This window comes from Drosophila mauritiana, chromosome X (assembly GCF_004382145.1).
Source record: "Drosophila mauritiana strain mau12 chromosome X, ASM438214v1, whole genome shotgun sequence".
In the NCBI taxonomy this organism is placed as follows: domain Eukaryota; kingdom Metazoa; phylum Arthropoda; class Insecta; order Diptera; family Drosophilidae; genus Drosophila; species Drosophila mauritiana.
The window spans coordinates 13,561,896-13,585,179 of record NC_046672.1 but is presented as its reverse complement, the minus strand read 5'-3'; the positions used below and the strand labels follow the sequence as shown (position 1 = coordinate 13,585,179).

General features: G+C 41.5%; 3 protein-coding genes across 9 annotated transcripts; 1 reads left to right on the top strand and 2 right to left on the bottom strand.

Moving 5' to 3' along the window:
- Nucleotides 1-121: 121 nt before the first annotated feature.
- On the bottom strand, nucleotides 122-1,083 carry LOC117146759 (TM2 domain-containing protein CG11103). Its single transcript, XM_033313255.1, has one exon. The coding sequence runs from the start codon at nucleotides 1,031-1,033 to the stop codon at nucleotides 359-361; it is 675 nt and encodes a 224-aa protein (XP_033169146.1). The 5' UTR covers nucleotides 1,034-1,083; the 3' UTR covers nucleotides 122-358.
- Nucleotides 1,084-1,391: 308 nt separating this feature from the next.
- On the top strand, nucleotides 1,392-3,520 carry LOC117146758 (cathepsin B). The gene is made up of 4 exons (XM_033313254.1): nucleotides 1,392-1,728; nucleotides 1,802-2,062; nucleotides 2,198-2,365; nucleotides 2,881-3,520. The coding sequence occupies exons 1-4, from the start codon at nucleotides 1,609-1,611 to the stop codon at nucleotides 3,352-3,354; spliced, it is 1,023 nt and encodes a 340-aa protein (XP_033169145.1). The 5' UTR covers nucleotides 1,392-1,608; the 3' UTR covers nucleotides 3,355-3,520.
- A 558-nt stretch (nucleotides 3,521-4,078) lies between these two features.
- Nucleotides 4,079-15,370, bottom strand: LOC117146753 (protein retinal degeneration B). 7 transcript variants are annotated; one of them, XR_004459820.1, is made up of 13 exons: nucleotides 15,272-15,370; nucleotides 14,676-14,820; nucleotides 14,423-14,614; nucleotides 13,936-14,346; nucleotides 13,353-13,681; nucleotides 12,672-12,710; nucleotides 12,275-12,350; nucleotides 10,964-12,172; nucleotides 10,757-10,894; nucleotides 9,699-10,666; nucleotides 9,461-9,633; nucleotides 7,092-7,477; nucleotides 4,079-6,786 (listed from the first exon to the last, which is right to left on the bottom strand). XR_004459820.1 is itself a non-coding variant. In XM_033313246.1 (12 exons), exons 1-12 carry the CDS (start codon nucleotides 15,347-15,349, stop codon nucleotides 7,951-7,953), a joined length of 3,789 nt encoding a protein of 1,262 aa, XP_033169137.1. In that variant the 5' UTR covers nucleotides 15,350-15,370; the 3' UTR covers nucleotides 4,079-7,950. The 7 variants fall into 7 exon arrangements, 6 of the variants coding, with proteins under 6 accessions (XP_033169137.1, XP_033169136.1, XP_033169138.1 ...); XM_033313246.1 differs by having other exon boundaries at nucleotides 4,079-7,981; XM_033313245.1 differs by having other exon boundaries at nucleotides 4,079-7,477.
- Between the last annotated feature and the right edge of the window lie 7,914 nt (nucleotides 15,371-23,284).

The window sequence follows — 23,284 nt, the reverse complement described above, 5'->3', positions numbered from 1 at the left end:
AGTTTTAATGACATGTGGGCATTTTTGCACGGATCAATGGTGTAGTTTTGGTGTAAACTAACAAACAATTGGTTCAAGAGGCAGTCATTTGATTATCTTAGGCATATCAAAACTATTCAACTGTAATTCTAAATATTTATTTGTCCTTACTTTGCATGTAATAGATATGTACGAAATTATTAATTTCAATTATTTTATAACTTAGAACCCCTATAGCTTGATCTTAACTAGTCAAAGGTATTTATAATGAAATAAGGGGCAAGTTAATTTAATTTCCTAACACTACGAATTAATCAATGAACAAGATTAATCTTATTTAACTACTTAAAGCTATGACACAGAGGCATATCACACACGTCTACACATAGGGATTCCAATTGCTGCCGTCCTCGGGCAGCAAATTGTTGGTGATCAGCAAGATGACGTCGATGATCCACCAGACGCCCACGCCGCCCATGGTAAGCAGTTTGCCCACAGCCGTGCCCGTTTGCCCGAGACAGAAGCGATCCATACCGAGGAAACCCAGCAGCATGCTGTAGATCAGCGTGGTCACAAAGTAGTGATCCGTGTAGCGGACACAGGGCACTCCGGCGCGCAGGAAGGTGCGATTCCCGTAGCACTCGATGTCGGCGAACACGGTGCACCAGACCATGGCGTGCTCCACCTCCTCGTACGTGGATCCCCCGAACTTCAGGCATCCGTATTTCTTTTCCTGCTGCGCCGTGGCGTTCTCCCGATGATCGACGGGATCCTTGCAGTCGAGGAAGTCGCGCGGCAGAAACGAGCACATCACATTCGGTCCCAGTGGATAGAAGGCCGAGTTTCCAACTCCGCCCGAGGAGGAAGACGCCGAAGATGACGATGAGGAGGGTCCCATGCCGGAGCCCAGTTGCGCCTGAACGGGCACCACCGACTGCACCGCCGTGCCGGAGACCACCGTCTGTGGCTGCTCCTTGTCGCTGCGTGCCTGGATCGCCTGGGCACCGTGCTGTCTGGCCACCAGGAACGCCAGCAATCCGTAGAAAATCCGCATCTTTGCGAGCTCCTTATCAAAATATAGCTAGCCAGTGTGGCCACACCTTAGGTCTGTTAACAGAGCTCTGTAATCTGCGATGGCCTACCGATAGTTCTGATTTTCAGCACCACGACAACGGAAATGGAATGGAAATAAATAAATGCAGTGAAACACCTTCCAAGTTGCAAGTACCGGTGCTCCTTGGCATATTTATTGGCATAACTGTGATCGTAGTCTTTAGTTAACTACATTTATTAAAGTGCTATTAAATATAATGCGCTTATTAATTTTAGGCAACTAACCAATCACGCGCCCATCTCTACATTCGATAGGCAACGGCCCTGTTGCATCGGTGTGCACACACTGGCCGCGTAATCAGCGGGCGCGAACCATTTTTTTTTGTGCGACAGAACAAAAACAAGAGAATAATAGACGCATAAAGAGCATTACCCGTCCGATTTTCACGGGCAGTACGAAAACAAGAACGGAGCAGAGAGCCCGTTAATACGACGCGTCATTTTCCGCCATTTTACTGCTGTGATTTGTTTGAATTTTGCTGTGTCAGCGCGTTGGAAATTCGTTGGACGAGAATAATGAAGCTACTGCTCCTGGTGGCCATCGCGGCCTCCGTGGCGGCACTCACCTCCGGCGAGCCGTCGCTGCTCTCGGATGAGTTCATCGAGGTGGTGCGCAGTAAGGCCAAAACCTGGAAGGTAAATTCCTTTGTTTCCACCCCCCTTGCTGACGTGACAAGAAAATTGCATTTTCCCGTATTCCATCCGACAGGTGGGTCGCAATTTCGATGCATCCGTAACGGAGGGACATATCCGCCGCCTGATGGGCGTCCATCCGGATGCACACAAGTTCGCACTGCCCGATAAGCGCGAAGTTCTTGGCGATCTCTACATGAATAGCGTTGACGAGCTCCCCGAAGAGTTCGATTCCCGCAAGCAGTGGCCAAACTGCCCAACCATTGGCGAGATTCGCGACCAGGGTTCATGCGGCTCCTGCTGGGCCTTTGGTGCCGTTGAAGCCATGTCCGATCGCGTACGTAGCTTATCTTATCGATTTTATAACCCCTTCCTTTCTTTGTTTGTCCAGCTGATATATTTCCCCATTTTTTTTTATTATTTTCCTTTTGTGTTTGTTCTCAATGATTTTTACTGATTTCGCAACGGGCAGGTGTGCATCCATTCCGGCGGCAAGGTGAACTTCCACTTCTCGGCCGATGATCTCGTATCCTGCTGCCACACCTGCGGATTTGGCTGCAATGGCGGATTCCCCGGCGCCGCCTGGAGCTACTGGACACGCAAGGGAATCGTCAGCGGAGGACCCTACGGATCTAATCAGGTTGGTCATCTCCTCCTGCTTTGTCATCCACCTTTATTGGGTTTTTGCAAATCATATTTAGTCTGGTTTAAATGGGTTTGGCAGTTGGTTTTGCCTGCAGAAAGTTTTGTTTTCTTAAGATGAAAAACATACTTTATGTGCAAAAGTTACCTGCATTTATTCGTATTGTAATTCTATACCGAAATGGTTAGAAAGCAACTTGATTTTGTTCTTTGTTTACTTGAAGTTGGCGACGCAGTTTACGACGCCATAAAAAATTGTATTCAACAGATATCGCTAGAAAGCGGCTTAGTATATCATATACAAACATCCATGTACATAAAGCTTTAAGTATTTATGTATATTATATACAAACATCCATATTACATAGAGGCATATATCGTGAATGCACTCCAGATTCGCGTACATCCTCAACGATAAGTTGTAGCTGCTACTAACTCATATTTGAAACCTAATTCCCAGATATAGGAAGGCAAACAAAAGAAAAACGATTCTAATATGCACTTGTTTTGCAGGGCTGCCGTCCTTACGAGATTTCTCCCTGTGAGCACCACGTGAATGGAACCCGACCACCATGTGCCCATGGCGGTGGAACGCCCAAGTGCTCGCACGTGTGCCAGAGCAGTTACACCGTGGATTATGCCAAGGACAAGCACTTCGGCTCCAAGTCGTACTCGGTGAAGCGCAATGTGCGTGAAATTCAGGAGGAGATCATGACCAATGGACCGGTTGAGGGAGCCTTCACCGTTTATGAGGATCTCATTCTGTACAAGGACGGCGTCTATCAGCACGAGCATGGCAAGGAGCTGGGCGGTCATGCCATTCGCATTTTGGGCTGGGGCGTTTGGGGCGATGAGAAGATCCCGTACTGGCTAATTGGCAACTCGTGGAACACCGATTGGGGCGATCACGGATTCTTCCGCATCCTGCGTGGCCAGGATCACTGCGGCATCGAGAGCTCCATTTCGGCGGGTCTGCCCAAGCTGTAGATGTTACATATATGTATTCCCGGCCCCAAGCTGATATATCAAAACCCTCTATTTTCTATCATCCCCTCCTTTTATTTTCATTCCGATTCGCAACTGACGTTTGTAGTTAATGTAAACAACTAAACCTGATTGATAATAAAGTATTGTATATGACTGTGGAACTGTACTTTGCCTGTATACAGTGGGACCTCACTAACGACAAACCAGGCAACAGAAATGATTATTAAACTGAAATTTTGATATAATTCAAAGCAAAAGAGCGAATAATTTGTAAAACAATACTATAACTAACCAACTACTTTGTCTATTGTTTAGCGTAACTAAACTATTTGTTAATGTTAATAGTAGGGTATGTGATTCACTATACCATGTACACACATTAAAATGGATCGCCAATCGTTCCACATTAGCTGTTCGCTTTGCGAGTTATAATGTGATTAGCATCTCATTTGATTAATCAAACAAAGAGTACAGATGGCAATCGCATTCGTCGTTTGGTGCGATTTTGTTTTGTTAAATTATTATTACATTCAATTCAACTTTTTGTTGATTAATCACAGAGACGCATATGTGAAACTTATCTCGTTGTAGCTGCCCACAATTTTCAGCACCAAATGTCCATTCCCCTGGGCATTCAAATTGTACACATAATCTTTTCACATAACATGTTTTATTTATTTTTCTCATTTGCAACATCAAATAGAACATTTGTTTTGTATTTTCATTTTTTTTTTTGTTATCTTGTCATGAACCAACCGCTCCCTTGTCGATTTTCTTTGAATTGATTGACTGACTGGTTTTGTAGCCACTCTTCTATTCACCGAAACTCGATATTTTTCTAACAAACAGCTTACATCGAAAAATATTTGTTACTGCCATTTTTGAATTGGTTTACTCTTGTTATTTGTCATAGTTCAATTTCAACTGTTGGCTTAAAAATCTCTTAATTTTGGGTAGTTTTATATTATATATCTATATATATATATATATATCCATTTTCGTGGAATCAGCTCAGCTTAATTTGTTTGGTTTGTAATTCTTGCTTTGCTTTTTTTAGGATTTTGTAAATAGATTGCATTTGGCTTGCTCCGCATTTTTTTTGTTTTGTTCATCGGTTTGTAGATTTTTTTGTCAATAAATAATTTCCTAATTTGTTCGATTTTCGCTTCGCTCTTCTTAGAATTCTTTACAATCTGAATGCGTATTCGTTATTCCTGGACTTTTGCACTTAAGACTCGTAATTAAAATACATAACCATGTATGTATTTTCTTATGTATTGTTTTCAGATTTTTGTTTGATTATATTTTCGGCATTTGTCATCGTCGTTTTGTGTTTGGGGTTCTTAGCTTATCATCTAAATGGTGGGTTCTCAAAATATCAATGCAATTTCGCTCGACTCTTTATTGGCTTTGGGATTTCTTATTGCGATGGAGGAGAAAAGTGTAGGTACATAGATGTTCTACAAATTGCAAAGATAAATCAAGAGTAAATCAACCGATCGTTATGAAATATTAGAAACACGTAGAGCAAGCACTTATATGCCATTGTGTGAAATCTGAATCCGTTTGAGTTTTCCAGTTCTATTTCCGCAGCTTATTTCTGCTTTAGGTGGGGAGTTTATATCAAACAATAGACGAAACTAAAAGATAAATCCAATTTCCGAAACAAACAACGATTATCTCTCGCAAAAATAAAGTGATATGGAGCCGTTTTAAACACATAAGATAAGCTCAAATTTGCTATTCTGAGAAGTTGAACGCATTATTCATTTACAAATAGTACATAGATCTAGTTGGAAAGGAAGTCGGCGTGGACTTATAGAAAATGTATAGCAAAAATGCCCTTAATGTACCAGCTACGTAGACTGACATAAATCCTTTGACTCTATGAGTATCTGGTGTGTTATTTAATAGGACTTTCATCTAAACATCGTTTTACCTCGTTCTTAAACCTTGAACTACTCACTTATATAGGATAAACATTTCATAGGTCGAGATTCATCTTAAACTCTACAAGATCTTCCATCAGTTTGCAGTTTAATACTTGCTACAAAGGATAATTGAAATGAAATATAGCTAAAAATCGACCGAACTGGAGGATAGAGGAACGTATAGCCGGACAATACTTTAATCGGAACACTTTTTCAGTTAGCAAGCTTCGAAAGACCTTAATTGGTAGTTGCGCTATATAAATATACAGTATATGCTTTAGGTATATATTCATCTTTACATACAATTACTCTGCTCTCATTACAACTATCGATTTAAACTCTTTAACTTGCGTTTACTTTTCAGTTTAGGAAGTATCTTAATCGCCTAACTCAACTAACTTTGGCTTAGGTAAACCTAAACGGATCGAACAGATTACAGATGACATACACATATATATCAATATATCTATATATCTTTTCTATTCTTAAGGTCCCAAGTGTACCTTCAATTCTGGTTAGCGTTTGCTTTAGCTTACAAGATGTGTGTGAGAGTTTTTAGTTAACTTGCGTGGACAGCCCATAATTGGGGTTTTGCATACATTGTGGTATTATATATACCCTAGAGATGTATATATATATATATATGTATTACTATATGGGTCAGATTCAATGCCCGTTAATCTTCAGGTCGCCTTGAGTTGTTTGCATAGGTTTTTAAGTTTTCGGCTTGATCGCGCCTCAATTCGAACTCAACTTTGGTTTTTGGTTTCGGTTTTAGTTTTGGTATCACAAAATCGGGTTTCACGTTTACACAATATCCAATAGTTTATGTTTTTCTTTTGTTTCATTCCGAAATGTCTTTCCTTTTCGAATAACAATTTTAGTAGAGATAAATATATAATTTGCTGTTTCATCATCTTTTTAAATAACTTTTGGTAGCGAAAGACTATCACAATTATGGAGATTTGAAATTTCTGGGGCCAGTTAAGAGATTGTATTCAATTTCGAGAAGTTTTTACATTTAGGTTTTGTTTCTTAAGAACCGATTATTTGTATTTTTGTCAATTTTACACGCACATACACATAGATACATATATCTACTTTTAGGTTTTAATTCGGTTTACGGAAGCCGTTCATTTATACTTTTGTAATGGTTGTTTCTCGAGAAATGCATTAAATTTGCCTTTTTTTTGATTTGCAACTCCATCCGCGCTCCTCGCTCCTCTTCCAGTTGGTATCATTAATCATCGGGAGATCTTCGGTTTCAGTAGTTTGTCCTTCGGTTGTTGTAACTCACTTGGTTGGCTGAACTTGGTTCGCTTGCATATGTTAAACGGTTCTATATTTCGAATATATCTCTGTATATATCATTTATAATTGTATTTAGTATATAGCTTTGCGATCGGCTTTTGTTTCGTGTAGTTTTCAATGTTTTTTTATGCTTTAAGTGGTTTGGAAAACCATCAAACAACAGGAGGAAACAGTCTTTCTTTCCAGGTACCTAAGGATTAAATATGATACAAACTAATTAAAAAATCAATTGTTAGTGGGAAATTCATACGGCTGCCACTAAATTCCCTGGCAACTTCCAATCCTTTGGCAGGATGTTTAAAAGTACACTGCACATTTGGGATAAAATAAAGTATTGCATACTTTTAGACACCCATTTAGGCGATTTTGAAGTCACCAGACATTTCCAGCACCGCTGCTCATAATTTCTATCTACTTCAGAGTTCAGTAACTATAACTAGTTGATTTTCGAATATAGATATGCAATTAGAATTTGTGCTTTATATGCATACTCACCGCGTGACACATTTGACTTTTGTTAAATGTTGTACAATTGTTTTTTTCTCATTTGCAAATTTTGGTATTTGATATATGTATATAATACACCATTAAACTTTCAATATATCGCGCATAGTATATAAATATATATTTATATGGTATATACACAGATGTGGCATATGGAGGCATCGGTCTTGTTGTCCATTGGCTCTATATATATTTTTCGCTATATCGAAGGGAGTTCTATTGGGGTTCTGAGGACTGTGGTGGTTGCACTTCTATCTGATGCATCGATCTATATAGCTGCATCTGTATCTGCATCTCTGCTGCTCTAGTGGTGGCTCAGGTAGGTCTTGCGCTTCAGGTAACCACTGCGTATGGGTGATGAGAGTCCTGTCTCGTTGCTGTGTTTATCGATTATCGATGACAGACACGGTCGATGGCAGTGTGTGTGCGTGGTGTGAGGTGTGTGTGTTGGTGTGGTGTTGGATTTGTTTTTGTTTTTTTTTTTCAGACAAATTTTGGATATTTTTTGTTTGGAAAAAGAAAGACAGAGTTAACGTTGAGAAAGAGTTGAATTTTGGCTCTAAGATGGAAACGTTTCTAAGATCGATATTTATCGTTTTTTTTTGATAAATTTTGTTTCTTTTTTCACAACACCAATCAATCAATAAAATGCTCAGCTAGGTATGCTTCAAAATACGTAACAAAGGAACTGAAAAATTGTGTGGGGAGTGTTGGGTATATTCTAGAACACTAATTCTAACATCAATTGTCTGTAATGTTTTGTTTTGTTTTCAACGCTTCTATCTGTTTACAAGATGCTTTAATTGTTGTTTTTCATTGCTCTAAACAATTGGTTTGCTTGAGTTGCAATTCAATTTTCATTCGTTGCTTGTTCATGCAGCCTGATGATGGTGTATTTGGCGTGAGGTGTATTTGTCGGCGTGGTGGGTTTTGAACAGCGTGGTGGGTTTTGAAGGCCGTGAAGCATTAAGCGATTTTTTTGTTTGTATTATTATTATTATTTGTTCGTATCGGTTATCCGTAAATCAAGGAACAAACAAAGAAAAGATAAAAATCGTAATCGAAACATTATAAATCATATATATACTATGTAAGATATATATTTCCAACAGGCCCATTTAACTGTACGCTTTTTTTTATTTGCTACTAAATACTGGCGCACGCATTTTTTATGTTTTGTTGCATTTTGGCTTTTGTTCGCAATCAAAATAATATCATACAAATACAAATTAAGATAGTACATGAATGCAATCATAATAATAATAATAATAATCATAATAGTATATAGCTTATAGCATAAATAATACGGCATTTGTTCTACAAGAAACTTAAGAATGTAAAATAAAGTACAATACGATTCGTGAAGGACTAGTTTTGAGAAGATTGGTGCGACACACAGATTGCTTCTGTTACTTTTACGCTGGTGATTAACTTAAAAACATAGAAAAAAAATGATGTATTTTCATCTACACATAAGTAAGTTTCCTAGGCAGCTGGCGTGTCCTTTTCAATGGCATTCTCAATCAGTTGGGCCAGTAGGATGTGGTTGCTGCTGCTGGGACTGTTGATGTTGCTGCTGCAGGGACTGATGTTGGCCAACTGCAGCTCGAAAGCATTGCTGCAGATTGTCATGGCAAGGGAAAAGGGCATGATTAGGTAGGTTGGAACTGGAGGTTCGCGCACTGGCAAGAGATTACTCGTTCCGAAGAAGGCGCACACAACAAACGTTTAGTGGGTTATGGGAATGCTGGATGGGTTACCACTGCATCGACTCGATGGCGGAAGCGGAAAACAAGGCTGGCTGACAAAATAAACGGCCATGCGACCCAGAACACAAAAACAAAAAAAAAAACAGAGAACAACAGAAAGTCACAGAAAATGTCTAAACACCAACAAAGCAGTTTCCAATGGAATACAGGTATAATGCCTTCAGCTGAATCAATTTCACTCTATTTACATACATATCAAATGTGTTATATTCCATAATTTGGAAAGAAACATCCTATTGTCATCAAACAGAAGCGAATGTGATTACGTACTACTTGTTAATTATTATGGTAAAATCTTTCACGATAAATTCAAATATAAACTAACCCTGATACATTCCTTTGGTCAATATATTATAATACAAGTCAACAAAAGCTATATGCACGTTTGCATCCTTATTTCGAATCAGCTAAAGGCAGTACACTGTGCACAAAACACATAACATTAACACACACGAATGCTTTTGACCTATTTACACTGAACACAAACACAGGATACATATATATACACAGCGAGGATCGGGCGTTACAGTGGGTGCGCTCTGTACAGTGGATCGTCTATAGCAGCGCCAGCCAGTGGCATCAGCGTCTTACCTTCTGCGCCGCGGATTCGCGGTCTGGCCGGGAAGATTGAAGCATCCGCGGGGAATGACCATGCGGGCATTGCCCTTCGCCGGACGCGAACCACCCACAGCCTGCAAACCGGCCAAGTGGGCGGCATAGCCATCGCTAAGCACGGTGGCATTCGACTGCAGCTTCTTGCCAACCTGTGAAAGGAACGTTTATTGGCTTATAAAAATTGCGAACACAAAAGGTGATTGTTACTGATTACCTTGCCCACGATGAAGATTTGATCGGTTCGCATGCCCACATTCGTGTAGACACTAATGTCCTTGCTGCTGCCGTAGGCGGCAGTAATTGAGATTCCATGGTTCTGAACCAAATTGTTGAGATAGGCCGTCTTGTGGCCCAATGGATCGGTGGACAGGCCGTCGGCGAACGAGATCAGGCCGTGCGGGAAGTTGTGCTGGCTCAGCCAGGACACCACGCGTTGCTGCTGCATATCCGGTCGTCCGGTGATGTAGATGAGCAGGTAGCCCAGCTCCTGCCAGTGGCGGCAAACATCGACAGCTCCGGCACGCACCTTGGGATCCCTGCCCGTCACCGACATCGAAGCGGTGAAGGAGCCATCAATGCTGAAGACCACGCATTCGGTCAACGGCGGCACCACCGCCATATAGCAATCCACCGAGGTGTGATCGCCACGTACCACCATCTTAACCGGATATATGCCATAGCCAAGGGATACCTGATCCGGAATGCTGTACGAGATGCGACCGTTCTTGTCCGTCACCTCGGTACTGAGGAATGTCCACTCGCCCGCCGGCGGATCCTTCATAATGTGCACATCCACCTTTTCACCGTGCAGCGTGATCATGTCGAGGGGTCCGTACATAAATCTCGCATTCAAGCGCTGCTCCCTGCCCTCCTGCACGATCACATCGTTGGCCCGATGATTGGCGGCCACATTTTTCAGCTTAACCGAGGTCCGTTTCTTGATCCACTTCTCCCTCGGCTGTCCGGGATGGAAGGAGGCATTGTCCTTGTCATCGTTGGAGCCCACAAAGGGTATGCCCTCGAATTTGCCAATCTGCCGTAGAATAAAGGCAATCACATCCGGACTCTCCCAGTAGCTGGCATGGAAGAGGTGCGGCAAGGCGTGAGCAGGGAAGTTACTCAATCCCTCTGGGCAATATAATGCGAAATCCAAGCGCTTGGTGCCCCACCATTTGTTTTGCACTGTGAATGGAAATGTTTAATCAGTTAGTTGGCAATACGAATTCAATCAAATAAAGCTGCTTTCTTAGCGGGCAACTACGAGCTTCTTACGGGCATGGATCGTACTAAGCGAGACATTCTCAATCAGACCCGATATCGTGCTCTGCATGGATGCGTCCGACAAACGGCGACCAGCCAATAGGTTGTTGCCATCGTTAAAGTGCTGCGGATGCGACTGAATGACCTCCACTGGAAAGGATAACAAACAGTGGCAATCAAAATCATTACAAATACATGTGTAAGTAGTACAGAACTCACATAAATGCAATGGCTGGCCATTACCCAGCGGATACTTGGCGTACCGTGGGACATTGACTGGCGCCAATATAGAAAACCGGGCGCTCAGAAGCGGCTCCAGGCGCGAGGCGATCGGATCGGTTGGATGGAACAGATTGTAGACCTGGTGGCAGTTGGGCCGCGGCAGGGCGGCCTTGGCATCGTGAAGTTTCCGTGCAGCCAGCACCACAGACAGCGGCGATCCGAACATGAAGAAGTCACTGACCTCAAAGTCCAATTTGGTGGCCCGCGAATCGCTGGAGGAGCTGGAACGGCGTCTACGTGGCGATGGGGCCACCAGCAAACGCTTGGCATCCAGATCGGCTTCGATGAAACGCTCGTCGTCGTCCAATCGCGAATTACGAGCGCTCAGCGGATTGTGGGTATTTATATTTGTGGCTGCATCTCCGCCGGAATTCGAGGCACCCGAAGCCGTGCCCGGCTGGCTGCCATTCGATCGGCAGAGGGCCTCGTACGCCAGCAGCGAGCCCATCGAATCGCCCAGCATGACAATCTGGCCGGAGAATCCGTGCCCCTCCTCCGATTTCAAAAACTCATGGTAGACAATATTAGCAGCGGCCACCGTCTTGTTGACCGTCTCGTGGAATTCTGGCGATGCCACGGATAGTAGTGGTATGGCTCCAATGGGGACATCGGCTATATTCGGTATATCCGCCGCAGAGGGCGACGCATCGAAGGAGTACGGACTCAGGCTGGAGAGAATGCCCAGGGCGTCGGTGCATATTGAGGGGCACGGCACCATCTTGATGGTCACATGGGTGAGGAGGCTGGGATAGTGCTGTCGCATCACCGCCTCGAAGGAGCCACGGAATGTGGTCACATCGGATTTCTTGGCGGTCAGCTCGCTGGCCGCATCCAAAACGCTGCCCGCATGGACAACCAGAATGAGAATGGTTGTGGGACACGACGGTGTGCTCGGTGATCCCGGCGGCGATGAATCGTGACTGCGATCCACGCTGGCCGAGGAGCGTAACTGTCGCTTGTTGCCGCGCTCCGAGGCTACGCGCATCAGAAAGTCCTGATTGAATATGCTGTCCTCTTGCCGCGAATTGCCACGCCCACCCACCGATGCTGCACTAGAGGGTCCGCCATGTGGCGGCGGACTGTCGTCGCCCTCGCCCAGCAGCTCCAGCGAGCTCCACTTGGCCAGCGAGTTCGTCTCGTTGGTGTCTATGAAATGAAAATACAAATTAGTTTCTCTAGTTAATTTAAAGATCTTGCGAAGTTGAGAGCAAAACGAAGGCAAGAGAATAGTCGTAATGCAATGCTTACCCAGGCAATCAAAGAATTCCTCATCCGAATTGGATTTGGAGTCCACTTCCAATCGCTCCATGCGCCAGTTAGCCACCTGAGGTGTGCGTAAATTGAATTAATACTTGCATATAGACACAATTGTTTATTTATAGGCATGGCTTTATATATTTCTTCGAATCTGTTCTACAAAAAAAACGGCATTGAGTTGGCTAAGCTAAGCTAATGGAACTTGGCTAATCAAAAACTGCGACTAAGCAAATTACTAAGGGAATGGATGAGGGGTAGGAGGCATTAATATGGGTCATTGGAGGTTTATATCTATAATGACGCGCTATTAGCTGGGCAATTGCTAGTAATGAAAAAGAAAGAGAAGGGCGTAAAAGGGAGCGAGAGAGAGAGGGCGAGAGGAACTTACATGTCTGCGTGGCGCTGTCTTTGCATGCGGCTTTTTGGACTGATTTTTGGATTGTTTTCGATTTAATTGTGGGAATAGTAATTTGGTTTATAATTTGTATATTTTCAATTTATTCGATTTTATCGATTTTATTGATTTTATCGATTTTATCGATTTGTGTCGATTGTGTTGTTTTTGTTGTCGTTGGATCGTGTTGGATGGAAGGTAAATTAAAGATTATTTGGTAAGACGCAGCACATTTAAAGGACATAGCGACACACACAACACACAGAAAATTTAACACAGAGACTGAGAATAAAGGTGTTTTCGTAGGAAAATATTCAAAACTATATAAAAATTGATGTTTAAGTGCAGCAAAAAATGGCACGTCAAACTTGAAACGCTTTGAACTTCGAATAAAACTAGTTTTGTCAAAGATAAAGACTTATTTTTTTGTTGGATTCAGTAAGCAATTAAGTAAGATTCTTATTCTTTTTCTATAGAAAACTCTAGTATACATCTTTGAAAGTATCCCTTTTAATGGGTAATTTCCCTGACTTTTCAGTCACAAACGTAATTTGCATAAGGAACACCGAACTTGTAAGAACATTCATTTGCAGAGTTAACACACAAAGTCCACTTGGGGAAACGAGCAAAGGACACAGGACAAAGGGAATAGATTATCATCTGGATGTGACTCACCTGGAGATCAAAGCTATGGGCAGATCCCACCGGCGAGTGCAGGGCGCCCTTTGACCCGAACTTTCCCTTCTGGGCCATCTGAATACTTTGGGAGCGCGAGCGCTGCGCAGATCCGCCTTGGTTGGCAGACAGATCCACGCCCGTGCCAATGGCATCGTTCTCGTCCTCGTCGTCATCCTCCTCCTCGCCCTCCTCATCCGAGCTGGCCTCGGCGCTCGGCGGCTGCTGGGTGACAATAGGCGGCACAGCCGGAGCGGACTTCTTTCGCTCGCTGCCCGTTGTGGAGGCGGCGGCGGCCGCCGTGCTGACATACGGCTCCGAGACGCTGTCTGAAATGGACGAATACGAATAATAAATACATTGATTACATTGGTTCATTTTCCAGTGGATGTCAGAATGAATACGACTAGAAGTTTCTCTGCCTTTCTTAACTACCTATCCTTGAAATTCAATATGAGAATGACATCATTCATTTTATGCTTGATCTTTATGCAAACTTATACTTTTTACAATTTAGCAAGTGTATGTGGTGAGTGAGCTGAAGTGGATGATAGGATAGTGGAGGTGGCCAAAGCGGACTGACCGTCGCTGCACTCCTCGCCGCCGCCCATCTTCTTGGCCAGGGCCAGTTGCGTCTGTCGCTCCAGCTCGCGTATATCCTCGATGGTCAAGCCGAACCACTCGTCCTGCCATGCCCACGCCTGCCGATGGGCACGCAGCATCATCTTGCGCAGCGCAACATCGTGGATGAACTTCTCCAGCTTCGTCTGCATGCCCCAGTAGCGGAACTCCACGCGGCAGATCTTGTAGGCGGTCATCAGGGACATGTTGCGCGGTGTTGGCTGCTTTTTGCCCTTCACTTCGCGCCAATACTCCTCCAGCCAATCCTCGGCCAAGGGTCCACGGCCCGTCTTGTCCGACACAAAGTGCTTGGGATCCTCCTCCTTCACATAGTCACCGCCCCACAGCTGATCCTTGACAATGTCAATCACGTCTGCAAGGACAAAGTGTGCTGATTAGCTAAGATCCTAATCCTAATATTATTCATTATTCGCAGAACTACAACTCACCTACGATCCGATTACGCAGATCGCTACCGGACAGCTGGAAGACATTGTCCTGATAGCCATTGTCCGGATAGTAGTATGTCTCAATGTCCAGCGAGAACTTCTCCACAAACGGACAGGTGTAGCGAGTCCTGGTATACGGATACGCATTCCATGCCTCCTCCTCAACGGTTAAAGCGCTTTTCGGCAAGAGACCTGCGCACAAACGATTCATTATAGCATACAAAACGTAATTAACACAAGGTATTCAACTCACTTTTGATCCAGCCAGGCAGATGATTGCCCACATGGTAGATCTTCTTCGTGTATTGACCATTTCCGCCGGGTCCATCCTTGTACGGCTCATTGATGATTATCTCAACGCCACTGCCCTCGCCATGACTCTCCTCGCGACTCTTTTTCTGTGGATCGGAAATCAATTATTATTATGGCTCTAATCAAAATAGACTGCAGTTCGTTCGATTGCATTTCCGGTGTAAACGTTTCATATATTTTTGGCATTGTAAACAGTTTGTAAATAAGTTCAATGTGCAAAGACGAATAAACAATTCCGGGCACATTGTACATTTTGTGACGATCAATGATTGTATTTGAAAATTGTTGAACTTTTACAACGGAAATGGCCAACGTTAAGTTTGTATTTATTTTTGTTGCGAACGTGCTTAATTTTTTTTTAACTGCTGTACCAACTAATGAGATATTTTGAAACCAATCAAGCGTAAGTTAACGGAATTTAAAAAACTATTTTTAAGTCAAAGATTTAGGCTGCATATAATTTTAGATTTAGGGAATTACTGAAAGTATTTAGTAGTAGTCTGATATGTATAACTTTGCAGAAATAGGAATCCTCACCGCAATCATGTAGAGCTGGGCGATGCGGTACTCCTCGACGGTGAGGGGCAGCGGAATGCGGTACTCCTTGATCAGCATGTTGACACCGCGTGACTTGGGTCCTTGTCGTTGAAATGGCGGACTCCCCTCCGGCTATTGACGTTCTGCGAATGGCGGACTCTTCCGACACGGTACCGACTGACTATTCCGGGGCGTCCTCCTTTCCGGCTGCCTCTATTGGCTCTCGTTGGCTGAGGGAATGGCAATCATCGATTGCCGCCGCTGGTCATGGCTGGATGATGTGAAGGCGACGCGGCTGTCGTCCGACGTTTTTGTTTTTTGCGGCGAGGGGGGTGATTGGCGTGGGGTGGCGGCACGTCGTCTATGACCTGGTCGGAATGGGGGAAATCGGAAAAACGAGGCGGGGTCAGTCGGCGGTTGTTCTATGGATAATTTTCCGGGGCCGTAGGTGTACAGGTCCAGATGTGTGTATGTGCGTCCGTGTGTGTGTGTGTGTGCGTAGGTGTGCTAGAACAGTTGCTATGGCTTCTGCCTGGTGACTATCTGACATTTAAGTGAATGGGCACCCAGCAAACTAAAATTGCACAGCCCTATGTTGAAGTTGAAGTTGAAAATGTTCACTTCAAGGTAGGAAGATTGTTCGTTAGAATTTTCAAAACCTCCTGACTGAAGAATGAATGTGTGTATTTTATATTTTGTTGTGCGATTATCTAAAAGTATATACATTTTCAGCTGCGTACTTTCAAAAATACGCGCAGCCAAATGAAAAATCAAGTAATAATCCCGAAAGTTATTAGCTATAAACGTGCTGAAAAAGATTTGAAAAGCACGCAAAATGTTTTGCAAATGCAATTTAAACAGGATATAAACATTCTAATGCTAATTATTGGGCTTTAAACAAAGGGCAAATAAAGCCCATCATTTTAAAATAGACCACTGGAACTCACTATCTCAAATGCAAATTACCATTTTATTTATTGATTTCGAGTGACAGCAGCGAAATGGAATGGGCAAAATTCTTTGGACAAGCACTTTGGATAATCGGATGTGACTTGCGGGTGGAGGGCTCTCGGGGGTTCCTTCTTTTTTCTTCTGTTTTGAAGCGAACCGGTGGCCAATGTCAATTAAATGCCAACAACAAGAGGTGAGTCGTCTTCCCGATAAGGTCATGAAGTAAGGTACATATTCACAAGGAACAGTCGAAGAACTACTAGTTCAACCTTCATCACTATCAATTTGGCATGTCCCTTTGCCCATTTCACTTTCAATTGCATAAATAATCAATTTGTTGCTTGATTGGGAGCATATTATGATAGTTATTAGATAGTTATCCCAAGTTATTGCCAACCTTTTGCCACGCTTGCAATTGAAACTGGCCAAAATTCAGTTTATCGTGCATAATTTGGTTGCTGTTCTTACCTTGAACCATTTCGACTTTTCCTATCTTTTTGCTAATTGGATTTATTGTTGACTGCTGACAACAGCAATACCAACCAAGCTCAGGGGAACTGAGGGGCAGGAGGTGTGAGTATATATATATATATAGCTATGTAGGATGTCGTCTGACGCATTTGCATCGCATTTTGACCTATCGGAATGTGGCTAACAGGGAGGCAGGGCAGAAGGAAGGGAGGGCAGGGAGTGTGGGTGAGTGGGAGGTGGGCTAATTTAGGAGGTGGAGAAATGGGCGGGCCAACAACACGTGTTTCAGTCGAGTGCTGTTTGAGTACAAACGGCGATGGGGGAATTATCGTTATGACTGATAATGAAGGGATGAATTCCCGTGCAGAAATATTAATTAGTTTTGTATCAAGCAATTACAGTGGGTATTGCTTAAAGGGAACCTAACTGATCATTTTTATTAAGTAAAGAGTATTTCCGCAACGAAACTTCAGTTAAAATCAATATAAGTTAACTGAACAAATGTATCAAATATATTAGAATATTCTTGTGCATATATCATATATATTCTTAAACTGCAATTAAACCTCCTAACTATGTAGCTTCACTGTGCTTACAGCTGTGTTCAAAAAAATAGCAGTGCGATGGAAACTAAGAAACACAAATGTATTTCTCCATGTGACTTTTTGGAATCTACTTTTTATTCCACTTATTTTTGTAAAATGGAATGTATAGATATAGAAAAAAAGAAAATCCCGTCAGTTTTTCATGTTATCCTTTTTTTATTTACATTCTTGAGCAAATTCACCACTTTTAGGCTGTTCATAAGAATAGCAGTCTCTGGTTTTGTCCATCGTAAAGTCTCGAAATGATCAATATTTTCTAAAAAGTGAGTTTGTTTAAGATAATTCGTATATTTTAAAGGGCAATAAATTAAAAAAAAATTCAAAAAATTTTATTTTAGTGGGTAGAGGACACCACTGCTCCCAGGAGAAAAGAATTTTAATTTTTAAGCTTAGAAAGGAAGGAAAAACATATAAGGACATTCAAAAAACCCTTGAATGTTCTGCCAAAATGGTATCCAATGCCATTAAATATGAATGGAAGCCCGAAAACCGTGGTACCATACGTAAAACCACAGATATAGAGGATCGGCGCATAGTTTGTTACAGCAAAGTCTATCCTTTTGCATCCTTTGGGGACATAAAGTCTGAGCTGAACTTGGGAATAAGCGACGTTACTATTCAGAGATGACAACTGAATCAAAATGTTTGTGAGAGGAGTCCACAAAAGGATCCCCTACTTAGCCCTAGGCATATTAAGGCAAGGTTATGCTTCCGTAAGACCTACCTAATCTGGCCAGTCTCCAAATGGCGTAATATCCTTTGGATTGATGGGTCAAAAATAGTTCTATTTGGTGGAACTGGTTCACTCCAGTATATCTGATGACCTCCAAACACGGAGTACCACCCAAAACACCCACTGATGACTTTCAACCATGGTGGACCGAAAATTATGGTATGGGCTTGTTTTTTTACAATGGTATGAGTCCATAACATATGATTTATGGTATTATAGACCAAAACGCATATGCAAATATACTTAGTGATGTCTTACTGTCATATTCTGAATATAATATACCCTTAAAATAGACATTCCAACAGGATAATGATACGAAACGCAGAAGCTCATCGGCTAGGAATAGGTTCACCCGAAATAGAATAGATGTAATGCAGTGGCCAGCATCATCTTCCGATTTAAACCCGATTGAAAATCTGTGGGGGGACATTAAACAATATGTGTCGAAAAACTCCCCGACGTCTAAGGCTCAGATTTGGCAAGTTGTGCAGGATGCATAGTCAAAAATTCCCCCCAAACGTTGGCAGGACCTGGTGGACTCCATGTCACGTGGGTGTAAGGCTGTGCTGGCTAACAAAGGTTATCCAACCAAGTATTAGGCCCTAATTAACACATTAAAAAGAAAAACTAAGTTCGTTCTTAGTCAAGATGATTTTTTTTTAATATTTTTTCATAGCACTGCTATTTTAGTGAACACCTGAATTTCTACCTATTATGTTGTTTTAATCTATATTTTCGAAACTATTGAAGAAATAAAAGTGAAACATTTGCTAAATTGTTTGAAATTAAATACCTAACGATATTATAAAAAAAATTTGACCATTAAAATTGTAAATCATAGGAATTTTTTAACTTAAACTCGCAGGTCCCAAGCACTGCTATTTTTTTGAACACAGCTGTACAAGCTGTGAACTTCCATTGCTAATGACCTTCATTAGGCTCCTAATCTGTTTAGATCTTATCGCGCATTTATCTCGACCACGAATTTGTCCAGCTACTCATTAAGTGCTATTGTATTCCCCCATCCAATTTATGGATCCCAAAGGAGCTTACTTTTTAATTGGAGCTGTTGTGTGTTGGTCGAAAAGGGGGAATGGGGATTTTGTAAATTGATGTAAGTGGCACTTAGCATGCAAACTCAACACTCAACCATGTTGCGCAAAAGTTTGTATTTCCCTATTTACTATGAGATTAAGAAAAACAAGCTACTAAATTTCTAATATATAACATCTATTTATTCCATATGATATTACTAAAAAGAAGCTTTTGATACACATATATCTAGTTATATTATGGTAAGTTTCTTTAGTTTGCTTGTGATAAGATCTCTTTAGACATTGTCGGAAAGTGGAGGGAGGGGGGTGGGGGTCCAGATGCTAAAATAGGAGGCACAATAAAGAAGGGCCGTCAATCAATAATTATTGGGCACAGCGGGAAGTGGGGAAAGGGACACGAACACAGACATGCACATGTTTATGTCATGGCAGTTACATGGCAGGCCGTAACAAATCGTAAGCCCCAACAATATGGCCACCGCTTTAGGCCCCCACCCCGCTGCCATGCCACGCCCCCTTCTCGCCCAGCACTCTCCACCCATCTTCACTTTTCTGTTTTTTTTTTTTTTTTTTTTTTTTGCCTCCTTAGCATAATTACATTTTGTGACACAGAAAATGCGCCGACAGATTTTCTTTGCTACACTGGGTCAAAGGTTATCGAAAGTGTGCCTATATATAAGAAAAACAGAGAATTTCTTTACGAAAACATGTATCTTCTCCACAGTTTTAAAGTTGTGAAAACAAAATTCTGTTAAGTTAGCGAAAGTAACAATATGCAGTTAGCACTACATGAAGAATGCTAAGTTTTGTTTACAACTGCAATTACTTTATCCAATTTCATATTAATATGTACATTTTTGCGACTTCTAAAGAATTCACCTGCAGTCAAAAGAGATAAGAAATCTTAATATTCACGATGAGAAAAAACTTTGCAGCGATAAGATTTATTACAATGGAGCTTCCTTTATGGGGCTTATAAAAAATTGACATTATTTACGATTCGCTTTAGGTCTTTTTATTTGGCGGGGGGCATTCGAAAAATCTAGACTAGAAACACACTTTTTCTAAAATGAGAGAGCAGCCCGGAGATGAAAAATCGGCCCACTGTGCATCAATAAACAAATTACAAACGCACACATGTGCTGGCTATAAAAGATCCGGCCAAAGTGCACGTAGCCTTCAATGTGGTTGTTTATGATGTATTTTGTCATTTAAAAAATTTTTGTTTATGATGTGACCAAAGGGTAAAGCAAGGGTATGCACACAGAGAAAAGACAGAGCAATATCACACATATTTTCATTCATTATTACTATTAAAATATATTAACACAATGCACATTCTATCCATGCCCTATTGTTAAGACAAAACTCTGATATTTAAATTATTTTTGAGATTGCTTGATATACTTTTTTCTCCGTGTAAAATCATAAGATGAAGATGGGTAAAATTCCACGTTTTTATGCACAAAACCATTTTTTTATTAAGTCTGCCAGACAGAAGCTCAAATAGTGAACAAATGTTATATGGCAAAAACAGAGGAAATAAATTTGCGCAATTGTTGCAACATCAAAAACGCCAAACTGATAAATAAATTGCCATGGTAATTGACCAAGCAATACAATAAATAAAAAAAAAGGTGTGGAAAAATGTGCAAAAAACGGTAATAAAAGAGGAAGAAAAGGCAACAACAAAATAGACGCACTCAAGCGGAAATAAATGAACGCGTTTGTGGGACAGAGACAGAAATAGACGGGTTGTGATGCAAAGAAAGCAAAGGTTGAAAGAAAGCCTATTAAATCCGAGTCTCAAGTTTAGTGAGCTAAATTAGACGGAAAAGAGCAAGAAAAAAAGGTCACGTACTCTCTCTTTGGCTCTCACCCACTCACCCCGTCTCGCTCACTCCTTCGTGCACACCTGTGGCACGCTTTGTGCTTATTAATAATTTATAAATACAATAAGCAGCAAAAATAAGAACACAACAAACGCATTTCTTTGGTTCATCTCAAAAAGGGCCTATAAAATCATATTTATTTTGTACAAAGATATCTTTTATAGAATCATTTATGAAAAATGTACATTTCGAAAAATATTAATCATAGGAAATTTATAATTTTCAGATTTAAGCCTTTTTTTAAAAAAACAATGGTTATAAATTCCAGACTAGTGCTTTCAAATAAATGTTTTTATTTTTTATCTGAGTTAAGTTCCTATTTTTTTTTTGTATAATGACATGTGTGTAAAAAATTATGTATGCACCATTACCAAAAAATAAGTTATATTTTATGAACTCATAATAAAAACATTTCTAACAATATTATTCTTGAGAAATTCATAATCATAATAGATAAAAGCATATTTCTTAAACAAACAATAAATATTTTTAATTTTAAACTGACTTAAGTTCCTGAAAAAATTCTTTAAAAAAGCAATCATTAAGAAAACTTTTTAAATCGCTGAACTGTAATAAACTTAATCCGATTTATAAAAGTGCAAAAGTACCAAACATAACAAAACAAAGCTTTACGTGAAAATTACGCATGAAAATTACGCATGGAAAATTCTTATCACAGACTTGTTGTTGTTTGTAGAAGAGAGCAAACGCGTGAAACAGGAAGAGCGGTGGGAGAGAGCTAACGGGACCTTGAGACCTGGCCACAGCCAACACACACACACTCACACAAACGCGACGCAGCTTACGCATTTACGCAGCTGCCACCCACACACACACACACAACAAACGAAGTATCCTTAACTAATTTTGCGCATTTTGTTGTAAACTATTCCATTTGTTACAAACAATGGAGAAAAAAGCGCAGCAGTGGAAAACGCACCAACTTTCAGCGGGCCAACTCACATTATTATCATTCGCAGGCGGGCAGCTGGACAATTAACAACAAAAGAGTACGGCCCAAAGCGCAAAGAAGAATAAAACAACGAACAACGCACAACAAAATATAAATATACAGTGGATATTTGCTGACTCGATGGGGCGATTAATACAATTTATCTATTCATTTTCTTCGGGGCGCTTTTCCAGGCCGCAGATGAAAAATGTTTTCAGCGTTGTTGCTGCTTGCCTTGCGTTTGCTTATTTCTTTTTGCAATCAAAACGTACACACTGAAAAAAAAACAGCGTGCGCTGCGCGACGGCAAAGTTGCGATTGCGACTCGGCTCGCGTTTGATTCCGAACTGAAGTAAGATGAACCAAACCGAAATGAACTGAACGGGACGCCGAACGCTGAACTGAACGAACGACGAAAAGCAAACCGAAGCTAAAGCAAAAGCAAAGCCAAGAGGAAAGAGCGGAGAGAGCGAGACGTTCCGAAAATGAGTATCACCGCAAAATCGCCAGACTCTTATAAAAATTATGAATTTTATTATTCGCTGCTCCTTCTTAACATAACGGATCAACCACATAATTTCGGTTACATTCAAATAATACGTTAGATCTCCGACATATATATTATAATATTGTTCCGTTCAACTGAGCCCAAAAAATGGTAAATGTAAAATAGTTAGGTTTCAACCCAACATCACTCATGATTGCAGATGTTTTTAGTATTTGTTTTTAGAAAACAACTATTTACTGTTTAAATTAAATAACGAAAAAGTTAAATCACCACCGTTTCTCGATTCTCAACTGACGATTTGCGGAAAATCCTTTACTTTATTTGTGCGCAACAAAAGCGCGCGAGAAAGCGCCACTCTCACTCTCTTTTCCTTTCTCTCCTTTTGCGGGGACTCAGCTGGCTAGGCTGAAAAAGGGGGGTTCCGTAAATTGGATTTATGCATATCGGCCAATGAATAATATACAGTAGTGTAATTCCTGCAAGAAACTCGGATGGCCAGAGCCCCACAAAATGCCAACGTCCCGGCGTCCTTGTGCGCTCTCTTCTCGAGAAAAGCAGCGAGAGCAAGAGCTTAGCAAGCACAAAAAGAAGAACAAACTCTGAAGGGCAGATAGTGAGAGAGAGAGAGAGAGAGAGAAGACGTTCTAAGTGTACGGTAAGAAGATAAGCTTAACGGCGCATTCCGCTCGGTCAGAGTCAAAGCAAACATGTCATGACATGCACAAACAGAAGACGCCAACTGTTGTCATTCCGCTCCTGTCACTCCAGCTCCCTATCTCGCTCTATTTTCGACTCTGCTGTTTTCACTGCCCTTTCTAGTTTGTCTATTGCATGTGATAAAGTTCA